We start from the raw sequence: 13,000 nt of genomic DNA, 5'->3' as shown, positions 1-13,000 counted from the left end.
TGACAAGCTGGGGATATTTGGGGGTCGCAGAACCAGACAAAGTCAAACTCAATCTTCTACAACCCCGAGGAGCTCCAGATATCCTTGGACTACAGCTCCCATCCTCCCTGTGCAACGGCCATTGTGGCTGTAGCTCATGGGAGCTTGAGTCTTAACAACATCAGGAAGGGACCTTGTTGGGAAAGGGTGGTCTACCTTGATGCAGAAGTTGATGAAACAAATTGCTACAACAGAGGGTTGGGAAATGCTCTCTAGGTGTGTTCTGCTTTGCAGAGGACAGTCCTCTGTGTGAAAGGCTGCTCGGTCAAACTCCCCCACCCCCTTCAAGACCACTTGAGAATTTGCTGAGGGTCCTGGAGGACCGATCAATGATTTTTCTGCTGGTTGCTTGGCAATTCTAATATGCTATGCCAGGTGCTAAGTTGCTGTCATGGTCCTGAATGAACCTGTTCCAGGCTTTCGGAACCTCTGTTCGAGAGTGTTCCTTTCTTGTTCCCACAAAGCAAAAACTGTATGATTCCTACAGCCTACTGCCCAAGCCTCACTTCAAATGGGAAAGGGCTGAATTGAATATAATTGTTCAGAACATGAATCACCTCGGCCTTCGGAAGGGGGCTGCAGGAGGTGGAGGATGGCGAGAGAAATAACCAGGCATACAGAGATTAAAAATAGTGCAGCGGCAGAAATGAAAACAAAACAGAGGCAGAAGGCAGCATTCCGGTTTCCCCTTACCCGCTTGGAGTTGCCAGGATCTGGCAGCATCTATGGCTACAAAGAGAAGATGCATTTGGTCCATGGCGAGAGCAATTTCTCCTTCCCGGGTCTACATAGGAAGCTGCCTTATATGGAGTCAGTCTCAGCGGTCCATCTAACTCATTTTTGTCTACAATGATTAGCAGTGATTGTGCAGGGTTTCCAGACAGGGAGTCTTTCCCAGCCCTACTTTGAGATGCAACCAGGGATTGAACCGGGGACCCTCTGCATGCAAAGCAGATGCTGTAACCACTAAGCTACACAACCCTTCCCATCCAGACTCATGTTCTCTGGCCTCAATCCTCCCTGTGGCTCAGAGGAGGCAGCGGCATCATCTGGAGAAGGGTTGTCTACAATTCTGAGAACGTTCCAGGCCAAAGGATGCGGCTTACCCAACTCAGCAGACACCGAGGGCAGCCCAGGATGCAGTCCTCACCACCCCAAAGCCATAGAAGTCAATGGATGCAAAATCAAGCAATAGCCGGCCAAGAGCTCCTCAGGATGGAGGCATGTTAACAGCAGGTCCAGACCAACCAGATTTCAGTAGACATGAGTTCCAGTCAGCACCTGTGCTAATGATCTGTCCAAGGTCCTGAAAGACCATGCTTTTTGCCTTCACGGATCCTAATCACTCTGCTCCTTGACCCTGTCCTATCAGAAGTGACTGCCATAAGAACACCAGAAGAGCTCTGCTGGATCAGGCCAGAGGCCCATCTACTCCAAGACTCTGCTCTCATGGTGGCCAACCAGAAATGAACCTGGAGAGGGGGAAGACTGCAAGCAGGTCCTGTGCCCAGCAACCCTCTCCTCACCTGCAGATCCAGCACCTTGCTGCCTCTGACAGTGGAAGGAAAAAATTGCCATTGTGGCCACTGACCATTATCGTTGTGCTGCTCCAAGGGTAACCCAAGAGGTGAGGTCCAGGACTGGTCCAAAGTCTAAGGAATCAATGAGTGGTCAGTCTGATGAAGCTGAGGCAGGTTACAGGGCAGGAAACTAGGCGAGGCCAGGGGCAGGATCTGGCAAGAAGCAATGTTGCTCCCGCAACCTGGGTCTGGGTCTGACCGCCTTTTATCTCTGACGAGGTAATGGCCGTTCCCGATCCCCTGATGACTCACCACCCTGCCTCGCCTGAAGGTGAGCACTCCTCCTGCGAGTACTCAGGTCTCGCCTCCTCTCAGCCCTGAGTCTCTGCAGCTTGGGAGATGCCGGAGGGTTACTGGACCTAGGAGCCACCTCAGCCTCTCCTGACTCAGCCGGTAGTGGACCAGTTGTCGGCAATGAGGTATTCTCAGCACCTGAAGCCAGGACAGGCTCAGGCCCCTGACTCGGCCCACCTGGTGCTTGTTGCAGGGGAACCTGAGCAGACTGAGGCTCTTCAGGAACAGGCCCCAGACTAGGTTCAGCTGATGTCCACGGCAGAGGATCCGGTGCAGACTGAGCCTCCTCCGGTTCCGAGTCCGAGCCTGAGTCCCAGGCCATCACAATCGTCCATGAACTTGCCTTTTTAAGCCCTCTTTTAAAGCCAGCCAAGGCATCTTGAACACTACTGCTCTGAGATGCTCTTTGTGGGCTTCCCAGTGGGCATCTGGTTGGCCACTGTGAGAACACAGTGCCTGATACTTAAATAGGATTTGGCCATCACACACACATGCAAAATGGCCCAAAGGAAAACCATGCTTCCAAATTCCACCCTTGGAGCTAGGAACCTTGTTTGCCAATAGTTTTCCATTGTTTCGGACAAGCGACCTTCCCAGCTCCCCTTGGAGATGTAGGGCATTGACCCTGGGACCTTCTGCATACAAATGCAGCTATAGCCCTTCCCGGAGCTAAAAGGTAAAGGTAAAGGGACCCCTGACCATTAGGTCCAGTCGTGACTGACTCTGGAGCTGCGCGCTCATCTCACATTATTGGCCGAGGGAGCCGGCGTACAGCTTCCAGGTCATGTGGCCAGCATGACAAAGCCACTTCTGGCGAACCAGAGCAGCACACGGAAACGCCGTTTACCTTCCCGCTGTAGCGGTTCCTATTTATCTACTTGCATTTTGACGTGCTTTCGAACTGCTAGGTTGGCAGGAGCTGGGACCAAGCAACGGGAGCTCACCCCGTCACAGGGATTCGAACCGCCGACCTTCTCATCAGCAAGCCCTAGGCTCAGTGGTTTAACCACAGCGCCACCTGGGTCCCCTGAGCTACTTTGTGTCTATCAAGGACATTGTTGAAAGCACTAGTGGCAGTTCACTTCCTTGGGCAAATAGCAAATAGCAGGTAGAGATGTCTGAGAGTTCCAGTGAAAATGGAAAACGGAATAGAAGTTCCTGCCGTTCACATGTGAATCTGTGGTCAGAAATGAAAACAAGTGGTTTCTTTTCTCCCATTGTTCTGACATTTCCTTCACATCGAAATGAACTTAAGTTACGTAAATGGTTCCTCTTCAACTTGTGTTGAAGCGCAGACAGCAAGGCAAATAACATAGTATTTGGTAGAAACTGAAGTGGAATGGATGGAGCAGTGATTGTAAGGAATACGAGTTGGAACGGAAAGTGCTGCTTCCTTACAACTACACCGCGCCCCCTCCAATTTCATTTCAGTTTGTTTTTATGTAAACAAAGACAAAAGAAAGTAAGGCACAACTGACCGAGTAACAACTATCCAGCTATTTCGTTGGGACCACTTATAAAAAAAGCTTCCGTCAAGTCCAAGAGCATAAGATCACCTGCTGTTTTCCAGCTTTGCAAGCATATCAGAGATGAAAGAGAAGCAAGGTAAGAGGGCATCATAAGCCTCCCAGAAAACTTATTATCACACGGGATGCTAACCAAGCAGTGTAAAGAATGAAATAAATAGAATAATCAATTAACTCACTTGATCTTCAGGCTCGCAAGCATGGTTTTGTCGATCCTGGAAAAGATGAGGGGTGGGGGAGAGAGAATGTTAAGCAGATTGTTCTTCTTGTTACTTTTATTGATAAGATACCCCACATTTCCTGCATTTTTGGCCGAAAAGCAGGCCCCGTGGTATGTATTCTGACACCACACCTACAAGGGTAGGAAATAGGAATGGGTCTTCAATTCATCATCCTTAAAAACATTTTTTAAAAAAAATCAAGATTTGAGGGTTGTTGTTGTTTTAAGATCCAGTTTCTAGTTCATAGAACCAATGGGATATGAATGAAAAATATGGGAAGAATTGAAAGCAACCATCTCGCAAGCTTGATATTCGGAAGCAATGGATAGGATTTCCAAAGGCCACCCAGTTTTCAAAAATCTTAATAGGGATGAAATCCTGCCCGGGTATCAATCTCATTTATAATTCTGTGCTTACTTCAAAGGAGGCATCTGTAGGATTGTATTGTTGCAGAGTACCCCCTACAGTTGTTTACTCAGAAAGCCATCCCATAATATTCAGTTGAGTCGACTCCCAGTGACTGTGTGTGTGTGTGTGTGTGTTTGTGTGTGTAGGACTGCAGTCTTATATTAGTTAAGACAGAGTTACAGGTGAATAGAAAGAAAACATTCTGGGACAACCCAGTCAGATGGGCAACTTATAATTGTTGTTATTGCTGCTGCTGCTAGGGCAAGGATACCTGTGGCCTTCCAAATGTTGCTGGACTCCAATCCCAGCATCATTGACAATGGGCTTTGTTGGCTGGGGGTGATGGGGTTTGGAATCCAGTAACCTCTGCTAAGCCGCAGGTAGGTTTGGGGGAGAAATTCAGTCGAGTTCACATCTCAAGCCAAAACTACCAAATTTGCACTTTCCAAACAGCTGTCCTTCAAACTTTGCACTTCTCTGAATTTTGCAATGCCGTTCTCCAGCCAAGTAACGCATACATATACTGGGGTATAAAGTGTGCATATAAGTACATATATCTGTGCGAAATAGCAACATGCTGTATAGTAGGGAACACTGCTTTGCCCAAAACAAGTGTGTTTATTAGGCAAAATGGAATACCTGCATGTGTTGATTAGTAGCAATTTGCACTAGAGTATTGATGATTTTTCATGAGGACTTCTTTTTAAGCAGGGGGGGGGGCACAGACTGATGTGGAAATGTGAAGAAGTAGGCTTAAGGTTGGAGAGAACAGTAACAGATAGATTTCCTCATCCAGCCCAGTTTCTCCAGCCCATTTTAGATATTGTGTTGCATGTCTCCTGGCAGCGAGAAATAAAGCAGAAGGCCTCTGAGATTTTTCTTTATTTTTTATTTTTAAAAAAACATACCTGTGGGTGGTTGGCTCTGAGTCCTTGTATTAAAATAGCTTTTTAAAAAAATCTGCCATCTCAATACATTTCCAGCACCTTTTACTCAAAGCTTCTTCTTCTTCTTTTTACACAACCACATAAACACAAAAATAAAAATGATCTAACCAATCGAACCAGGCTGCAATCCCACACACAGGAATACTACACACAGCTCCCATGCTGGTCTTGTCTCCTTTGAGACCCATTTAAGATGGACACCTTCCCTACATCTTGTTGTAACATATTGCATTATTTCGCTTCGCACTGTTGCTGGTTTTTCTAGTTTCTAAAATGGCTTTCGAGACTGTGTGTGTTTGTGTGTGCACGCCTGTGCATGGTGAGAGAATCCTTGTTGGATGAACATTTTTATAGACGAAAAAGAGTTCGGGGAGTTATAGAAAGAACAAGGCTGTTGTCCTCCTTATGAAACGACGAAGCAAATGAAAGATTTGTAGTGCAGAATTACAGTTTAGATTTCACAGCAGTGGACCCGTGGGTTGGTGCATGGGTGTACCCAGCGAGGGGCAGGGGGGCAGCTGCCCCCCCAGAAGCAAAAAAAAATTAAAATGGTTATACAGTGATGAAACGAAACAAAATTAAGTAGGGCGATGGCGAATAATCAGTTGTTTACCACACTGAAATGGTGTAAAAACCGAGAAGTATCTAGAGCCACCTAGCGACTGGTAGAGGAATCTATGTCAGCCAGCCATTGGGATTCAAGGGAGGGAGAGGTCTCTAGCGGGCTCTAGCAGAGAGAAGAGGGAATCTTCTAGAGGGGTCTAGTGAGTTCCGCATCACTAAACTGAGCCGCCCGCTATTAGTTTACCTTCTTGTTTACATTTAGAAGACATCGAGGCTGCCTAAATGGATATAAGAAACTGGTTCCAAAAAGGTAAGTTAAGTAATTTCTGTAGAAAATTAAATTTTAAAGGTTAAAGACCTGGCTCAGAAGTACAATGGGAGAGGACAGACTGACTGGGTTGTGTTTGATGAGCGTCCATCAGAAATTCTTCAAGGAAAATCAGGACTGGATTGAAATGAAAGTTTTGAACAAGTTTTCTTCAAACCCAAGAAAAATGATATTAGTATAAGACATGTAACTAGAATAAAAATAAAAATAAAAATTCAAGCAAATAATTGTAATAACTACCGTAATAAAGCACTACTATAATTATAATTTAATTTTAATATATATAATATATAATTTTATAATTAAAATTATAATATATAATTTTCTTAAAATTTTGGTTTCATTCGCCTTTTCCGTGCTGAAATGTCACAACCTGAACGACCATGGCTTGCCCCCCCCCCCAGTTTAGATCCTGAGTACGCCCCTGGGTTGGTGGGTGGGGATATCTGCTGCTAGCTGCCGTTTCTTCACCCGAGAAAACCTAGATCACCCACAGGAAGCCAGAGTTTCACTCTGACCAAGCTGAAGGGAAGGGAGGGGTTGTTTTCATCAACAGCCCTGACGGGGGTGGCCTGCGAATGCACAAAGTCTTTTGCAGGTGGCCTAGAAGAGTCACATTAAGGCCATATTTGAGGCCATACATTTAAAGCCACTTTAAACAGCCATTGCTTCCCCACCAAAGAATTATGGGAACTGCCACTTGTTATAGGTGCCCAAGGGTTGCGAGGAGGCCCCTATTCCCGCCACAGAGCTGTACAATCCCCATAGTTCCCTAGGAAGAGGTTAAACCCCTCTGGGAACTGTAGCTCTGGGAGGATGCCAAAGGACAGCTGAATGCTAGTTTCCGTATTGGTTCAAGAAGCGCAGATCAAGTAGTTTCTCGTAAAAATGCAAGCAAAACTGAATCTTTCTCCAATGAGGCTGAATGTAGGAAGATCCCAGAGAGATAAGTCACTTCATCATAACTTAAAGTAAGGAATTTGCTGCACTGCCACAAGATACAGCAATGACCATCGACTTGGATAGCTTTAAAAGAGGAGTAGGCAAATGCTAGCCATAATGACTGCTCCACACATTAAATGGGGGTGGGTGACCTTTGCGTGGTCAAGCGCAGCCCCCTGATCCCAGAGGGCGACTCCCTGGTAGTTCGGGGCTGGGGAGGATAACGCCCAATGGCTGAGCCAAGGTCTCCCTAATAAGGTTGTGGCAAATTTGAATCCCATAGCATGTTGTCTTGCGTCAATATTCTGCTCAGGGGGTCACCTGGGGTTTGGGGGACTCCGTCTGTCCACGCAATGGCTATGTAGTAGTTCCACTACTAGAGACAGCGTGTCTTCAAGCACCAATTTCTGGGGAGCATGGATGGGGAGCGGGGTCTTTGGGGGTTTGTGAGAAAAGGATACTGGATTATATCTAGCAGGGATCTTTGATCTGACCCAGAAGAGCTCTTTGAATTGTCCTTACTGGTGGCTGATTCCCATTGGGAAGGCAGGGAGGCCAACAGTAGGTGGCGCCAGAGACAATGGCAAGCAGAGCCAACTCATTGTCCCCACCCTCCTCCTCCCTGCTGGGTTTTACAAAGGCAACACTGAGACTTAAGGAGGAGAGAGATGACCGGAAGGGCCAACCCTCTCCCCCCTACCGCCAGCTGGTTGGAAGTAAGTAAGGAGGTGGGCAGGGAGGGGTAGCTAAGCACCTCCACTGCCTTGTGCATTGCCTGTCCTGTGCAGGCCCAGAAATCAATGCTAAAAGCACTAAATTTCTCACGGTAATGGGTGTGACCAACCACTCCACCCAGACAAAGGCACATTTAGCAAGATAGCCAAGATAAGAGCTATTCTGCCAACCGCTTCCTTTCCAGTAAACACACAGAGACAGACTTTCCTGTGCTTGAACTCAGCACTCGAGAATACTGTGCATTTGCAGCCAACCCGCTGGTTCATAGGTCTGAGCTACTCTGGTGCAAGTTCCCATGCTGACGGTTGCTCTTTTTTTTTCACTCGTCCCCTTCCCTTAATTTAGTGATGGTTCATTTTATATATTTCTAGGTTATCTATTAAGGCAAAAGCATTCTCAAGGCAGCTTGCATGCAAAAGATAAAATACAAGATAAAGGACCACAGTAGTGGAGTAGTTGTCTCCTTCTCCTTCTCCTTCTCCTTCTCCTTCTCCTTCTCCTTCTCCTTCTCCTTCTCCTTCTCCTCCTCCTCCTCCTTCTCCTCCTCCTCCTCCTCCTCCTCCTCCTTCTTCTTCTTCTGCAGGAACTCATCATGACTACTAAACAGCCAGCCTGAAATACGAACCTCTTCAAAGAAAAGGAAAGATGTCTCCAGACCCGGCTTGATCATCTTCATCATTCCCTAACTTCCTCTGTGCTAATCTTTCAAACAATAGCAAAACTCAGACACATCACCTAGGAAACATAGGCAGCTGCCTTATCCTGAGTCAGACCTTTGGTCCATGAAGCTCCGTACTGTCTACACTGACTGATAGAAGCTCTGCAGAATTTCTGACAGGCTCTTCTCACAGCTCTAGACAGCAACGCCAGAGATTGAACTTGGGACGTTTTGCATGCAAAGAAGTTGATGAAGTGGTTTGTAGCCAACATGCAATAAAGTAGTGGTGACCTTCTCATGTTCAATGGCAAATGGGTGGGCCGGCACCACTGGTGGAAGGGGCTTAAGTCACTGTGAGCAAACCCCCCCCCTTTTCTCTGTGTGTCCCTATAGTTCCTTCTCCTTTTCCCCCAACATGAATCAGGCTCTTCCCTTTTTAATAGCATTACAAAATGGAAGCGTGGCAGGTCATGGGTTGTAACCAATGCTAGCCCTACTCATTGAAGCAGATGGGCATGGCCAACTTGACTCCATTAATTTCACTTGGTCTACTCAGAGTAAAACTTCATTGGATACAACCCTAGGCCTAGAATCATAGAGTTGGAAGAGACCACAAGGGCCATCCAGTCCAACCCCCTGCCAAGCACGAAACACCATCAAAGCATTCTTGACATATGCCTGTCAAGCCTCTGCTTAAAGACCTCCAAAGAAGGAGACTCCACTACACTCCTTGGCAGCAAATTCCACTGTCGAACAGCTCTTACTGCCAGGAAGTTCTTCCTAATGTTTAGGTGGAATCTTCTTTCTTGTAGTTTGAATCCATTGCTCCGTGTCCGCTTTCTCCCTCCTCTATATGACATCCTTTTATTTTTTTGAACATGGCTATCATATCACCCCTTAACCTTCTCTTCTCCAGGCTAAACATACCCAGCTCCCTAAGCCGTTCCTCATAAGGCATCGTTTCCAGGCCTTTGACCATTTTGGTTTCCCTCCTCTGGCCTATTGTCTAAAGACAGACACACCGAAAGCACAGTGGCTTGAGGTGTATCTGTGATCAAAACTTTCAAGTTTTGCATTTGAAAACGGTGAGTGCCCGAGAAATGTAATTCAAGCTCCTGAGCATTTTGTTTCCTTGGACAATGAAATGTCTCGGCTCCGTGGCAGAGCATGTCCCTTAGGGGGGAATGTCCCATGTTCAATTAGGGACAGGCAAATCTGCCAGTTTCGGGATTTCTCCATTACACATTTTCACAACCGTATGTTCATTTCATCAAAGCTCCATATCAGTTTGTGAATTATTATTATTATTTCAAGTCCTCATGGAAACCCATCAGCATTTGAGTGCAAATCCCTCCTAAAACAACACATTTCTGTCTGCAGTTTTGCCTGACATGCAGTTTTTTTTCAAAGCAGATTTCCCTAATGGAATGCCTTCTTTGTGTGTTATTTTCACGAACGCCTCCATTGCATTGCCTTGCACAGTTTCCCCTGGTGTATACATTTACTTGGGCCGAGAACTGCACTGCAAAATTCAGAGAAGTGAGAATGTCAAAGGGCAGGCGTGTTTCCGGTATTGTTCTGGAATGTGAGAATCAGGTAGGTTCGCATTTAAAAGTGAACAGAATCAAATTCCTCACCCATCCTCAAGTTCATCTCCTGACCTCTCCAGGCAGAGCTGGAGAAAGGACTTGCCTAGGTTCCTGGAGTGTCCATGTAAATTCTCCAGGTATGATCATTGTTGTGGAACTGTTCCGTCCCCCGTGGAATTTGGGACGGGAGGAGACATAGGAACCAGACCATTGGTCAATCTACTTTAGTACTGTCCACACTGGCTGGCAGCAGCTCTCCAAGATTTCAGGCTTGAATCCCAGCCCTACCTGGAGGTGCCAGGGATCGAACCTGGGACCTCCTGGATGTGAGGCAGACACTTTGCCACTGAGCTATGTGACTTACAGGCATTGTCTACGACACAACAGTCATATTTTACCCCCAAAGAATATTGCTGGGCGTGACAGGAAGTGGTGGTGAGCCTTCTTCTGTTCTTCGGTGATTAAGAAAGGGGGGGGAACCCCTCGGTTATCTTTAAAAAGAGTAGCCAAACAAACATCTGAAAAGTCGTCGTCCCCCCCCCCACTGCCAAATATTCAGCTGAGGCTCATCACTAGTGTAGACAGCAATGTGCAAGATGAGACAAAGCCCAGTTTTGAAACAAGGAAGCTTCCTCTGTTCCTTCTGAAGAAGAACAATGGGGAAGAGGCAGAGGTCAGTAGTAGATCGCTGTCTTTGCATGTAGCCAGGCCCGTCCTAGCCATAGAGGCTAGTGGCGCGGAGAACCACGGCACCGGGCGCTGGAGGGCGCTGGAAGGGCGCCAAGTGAGCGCAGGGTTCCGGCGATCTGGCCAGGACTGCGCTCCTTCTCCGAGAACTCCGCGCTGCGCCTCCTTCTCGTTTCCCCAGCTCTGGGTTCCGCTCAGTCGAGCTTCTCCACCAGCGCGCGCACAGCACCCAAGCAGCTCTTGCTGGTCCCGTGGTGCGCACTCTGGTGACGAAGCATGACTGAGCGGAACCCAGCGCTGGGGAAACGAGAAGGAGGCGCAGCGCGGAGTCCTCAGAGGTGGCCTCCCGCTGCTGCCGCAGTCCGCTTGACACTCCCGGGCCCTTGGAGAGGCGCTGGAGGGGGGCGCTGGAGGGACCTAGCGCCAGGGCGCTGGGTGGGCTTAAGACAGCCCTGCATGTAGCCCTTATCAGGGTCAGTCCCCAGCATCTCCAGGCGGAGCTAGGAGAGACTCTGACAGTGGTGCAGGGTAGGAGGGCAGCAGTGGCCATGGCCCTGAGAGCAAATTCTGAAGGGCGCAACTGGGCCGCAGCAATCCCAAAGGTGCTGCGAGACTGGGAGGGAGGGAGGGAGGTGGCTCCCTTTTTTGGCCCAGCAATGCATGGCGCAGATGTCTCCTGGGCAGCCGGGTGGGCCGCGAGTGGAGAGTGGATGCAACCGGCCAGGCCCTCCCCTGCTAGAGTGGAGCCCCCTCTCGCTGCCTGCCCCAGCATGTTTCTGAATACCAGTGGCTGGAAACTGCAGGATGGGCGAGTTGCACTTTGTGCTGCCCATAACTAACTGCCTAGGCACAGGTAGGCAATGTGGCGGCTTCACGATGTGCTTGGACTCCAGTTCCCATCCAACCTAGTCAACATGGCAAGCCGACAGGGATGGTATTAGTTGGAGGGCATCCTGTTGGCTTAGGGGCTTCCCATAGGGGCATCTGGTTGGCTGCTGTGAGAACAATATGCCAAACTAGATGGGCCACTGGCCTGATCCAGCATTAAGGGGGTCAACAGAATTGGGATGGGTCAAGCCTTCCGTGCAAAATCCAAGGATTCTCCCTCTACCCTTTGTTGAAAGAGGTGGGCAGGGTAGCTACCAAAAGCCGCTGCATCACAAAGGATATCTCTCTCTCTCTCTCTCTCTCTCTCTCTCTCTCTCTCTCTCTCTCTCTGTGCTCAAAGATCAGGGTCTCCTTCCGCTTCCTTCCACCTTCCCTCTTTCAGTGCCAAAGATAAACACTCACAAACTTATGCAGAAAAACCTCAACATCATACTGATCAGGGTAATGTGTGCACATTTGGGCCACACGGTGTTAAGTCCGCCTGAATGTGAGGATGTATTTCAGACGTGTGTGTGTGTGTGTGTGTGTGTGTGTGTGTGTGTGTGTTATTGTGCTGGATTTACTGAGTACAATGCGAGCACTTCTCCCCTGGAGTCCAACCCCCCTTGTTGCACTGCATTCATTACCTGTTGTGTTATGGAACGGTGGCTTTTAGATCAATATACTGGCACATCGCACTAAATTTTGAAGGATAGGAAAGAACTGTGTGCTTGAATACCAGCACAAATTTCATCCTGGGGAAATTGACGACGCAAAACTCCCCCATTTTTCTGGATCAACAAGGTTGCAAACAGATTTTGTCTGGAAGCAAATAACATGGAAATGAGTGCTGTGCTCCCACTAGATTCCACTAGTTTTCTGTGCTATGTGAAAGATAACTTAAAGCACAGAAACATTAGGAAAATGGCATAAAGTGCTGTCTGAAAGCTTCTCGGTAATGGGGATATTTATGGACAGAAATGCAGACAGATTCCCCCCCCCCCCAGCACCTAAACCTCTGGTACAGACAACACAAACTGAACACTTTGTCAAAACAAACAGAATTCTGAAATTCTAAACAAATCATAGAATTGTAGAATTGGAAGGGATCCTGAGAATCATCTAGTCCACCCCCTGCAATGCAGGAATATGCAGCTGTCCCATACAGGGATCGAACCTGCAACCTTGGCGTTATCTGCACCACGCACTAACCAACTGTGCTACCCAGGCTCAAATGGGCCAGAAAGACGCCAGGAGGATCTCCCTCGGCAGCCTCAGCTCTGCAAAGCAAATGAAGACAGACCCACCATCCGTAGCCTCCAAAGGAGACACTCCGCTTTCTCTGAAACATAGTGACCGCTGCTTCTGGCTCCTGGTGCTGTGACCTGCTCTTATTCCTGGGAAGGGCTGCTTGCTTGCTTGCTCGCTCACTCGCTCACACAGAGGCAGAACAACCGGGGAGACACATATTTCAAAGGGTGTTTCTTAAACTGCAGCTATATGTTGTATCCTTCTGCACGTGAAGGAAACCGCTGTGACCACTTCCTGCCCCAAACGCCTCTGCGATTCTCGATTAAGGAGGTGCTGTCCCTCCCCTCTGGGAAATAGCATGCCC

General features: G+C 48.0%; 1 protein-coding gene across 1 annotated transcript in view; it reads right to left on the bottom strand.

Annotated features, from left to right (window-relative positions):
* The window catches only part of RAP1GAP2 (RAP1 GTPase activating protein 2), a 160,807-nt gene extending 148,008 nt beyond the window's left edge, over positions 1 to 12,799 (bottom strand). Inside the window, exons 1-2 of the mRNA XM_035138755.2 lie at positions 12,693 to 12,799; positions 3,619 to 3,654 (exon numbers count right to left, since the gene is read on the bottom strand). Coding sequence (XP_034994646.2) covers positions 3,619 to 3,654; positions 12,693 to 12,736 — 80 coding nt within the window. The 5' untranslated portion in view covers positions 12,737 to 12,799. The remainder of the gene's footprint in view (positions 1 to 3,618; positions 3,655 to 12,692) is intronic.
* Between the last annotated feature and the right edge of the window lie 201 nt (positions 12,800 to 13,000).

Source organism: Zootoca vivipara, chromosome 15 (genome assembly GCF_963506605.1).
Source record: "Zootoca vivipara chromosome 15, rZooViv1.1, whole genome shotgun sequence".
Taxonomy (NCBI): domain Eukaryota; kingdom Metazoa; phylum Chordata; class Lepidosauria; order Squamata; family Lacertidae; genus Zootoca; species Zootoca vivipara.
This window is presented reverse-complemented; position numbering and strand designations above follow the sequence as displayed.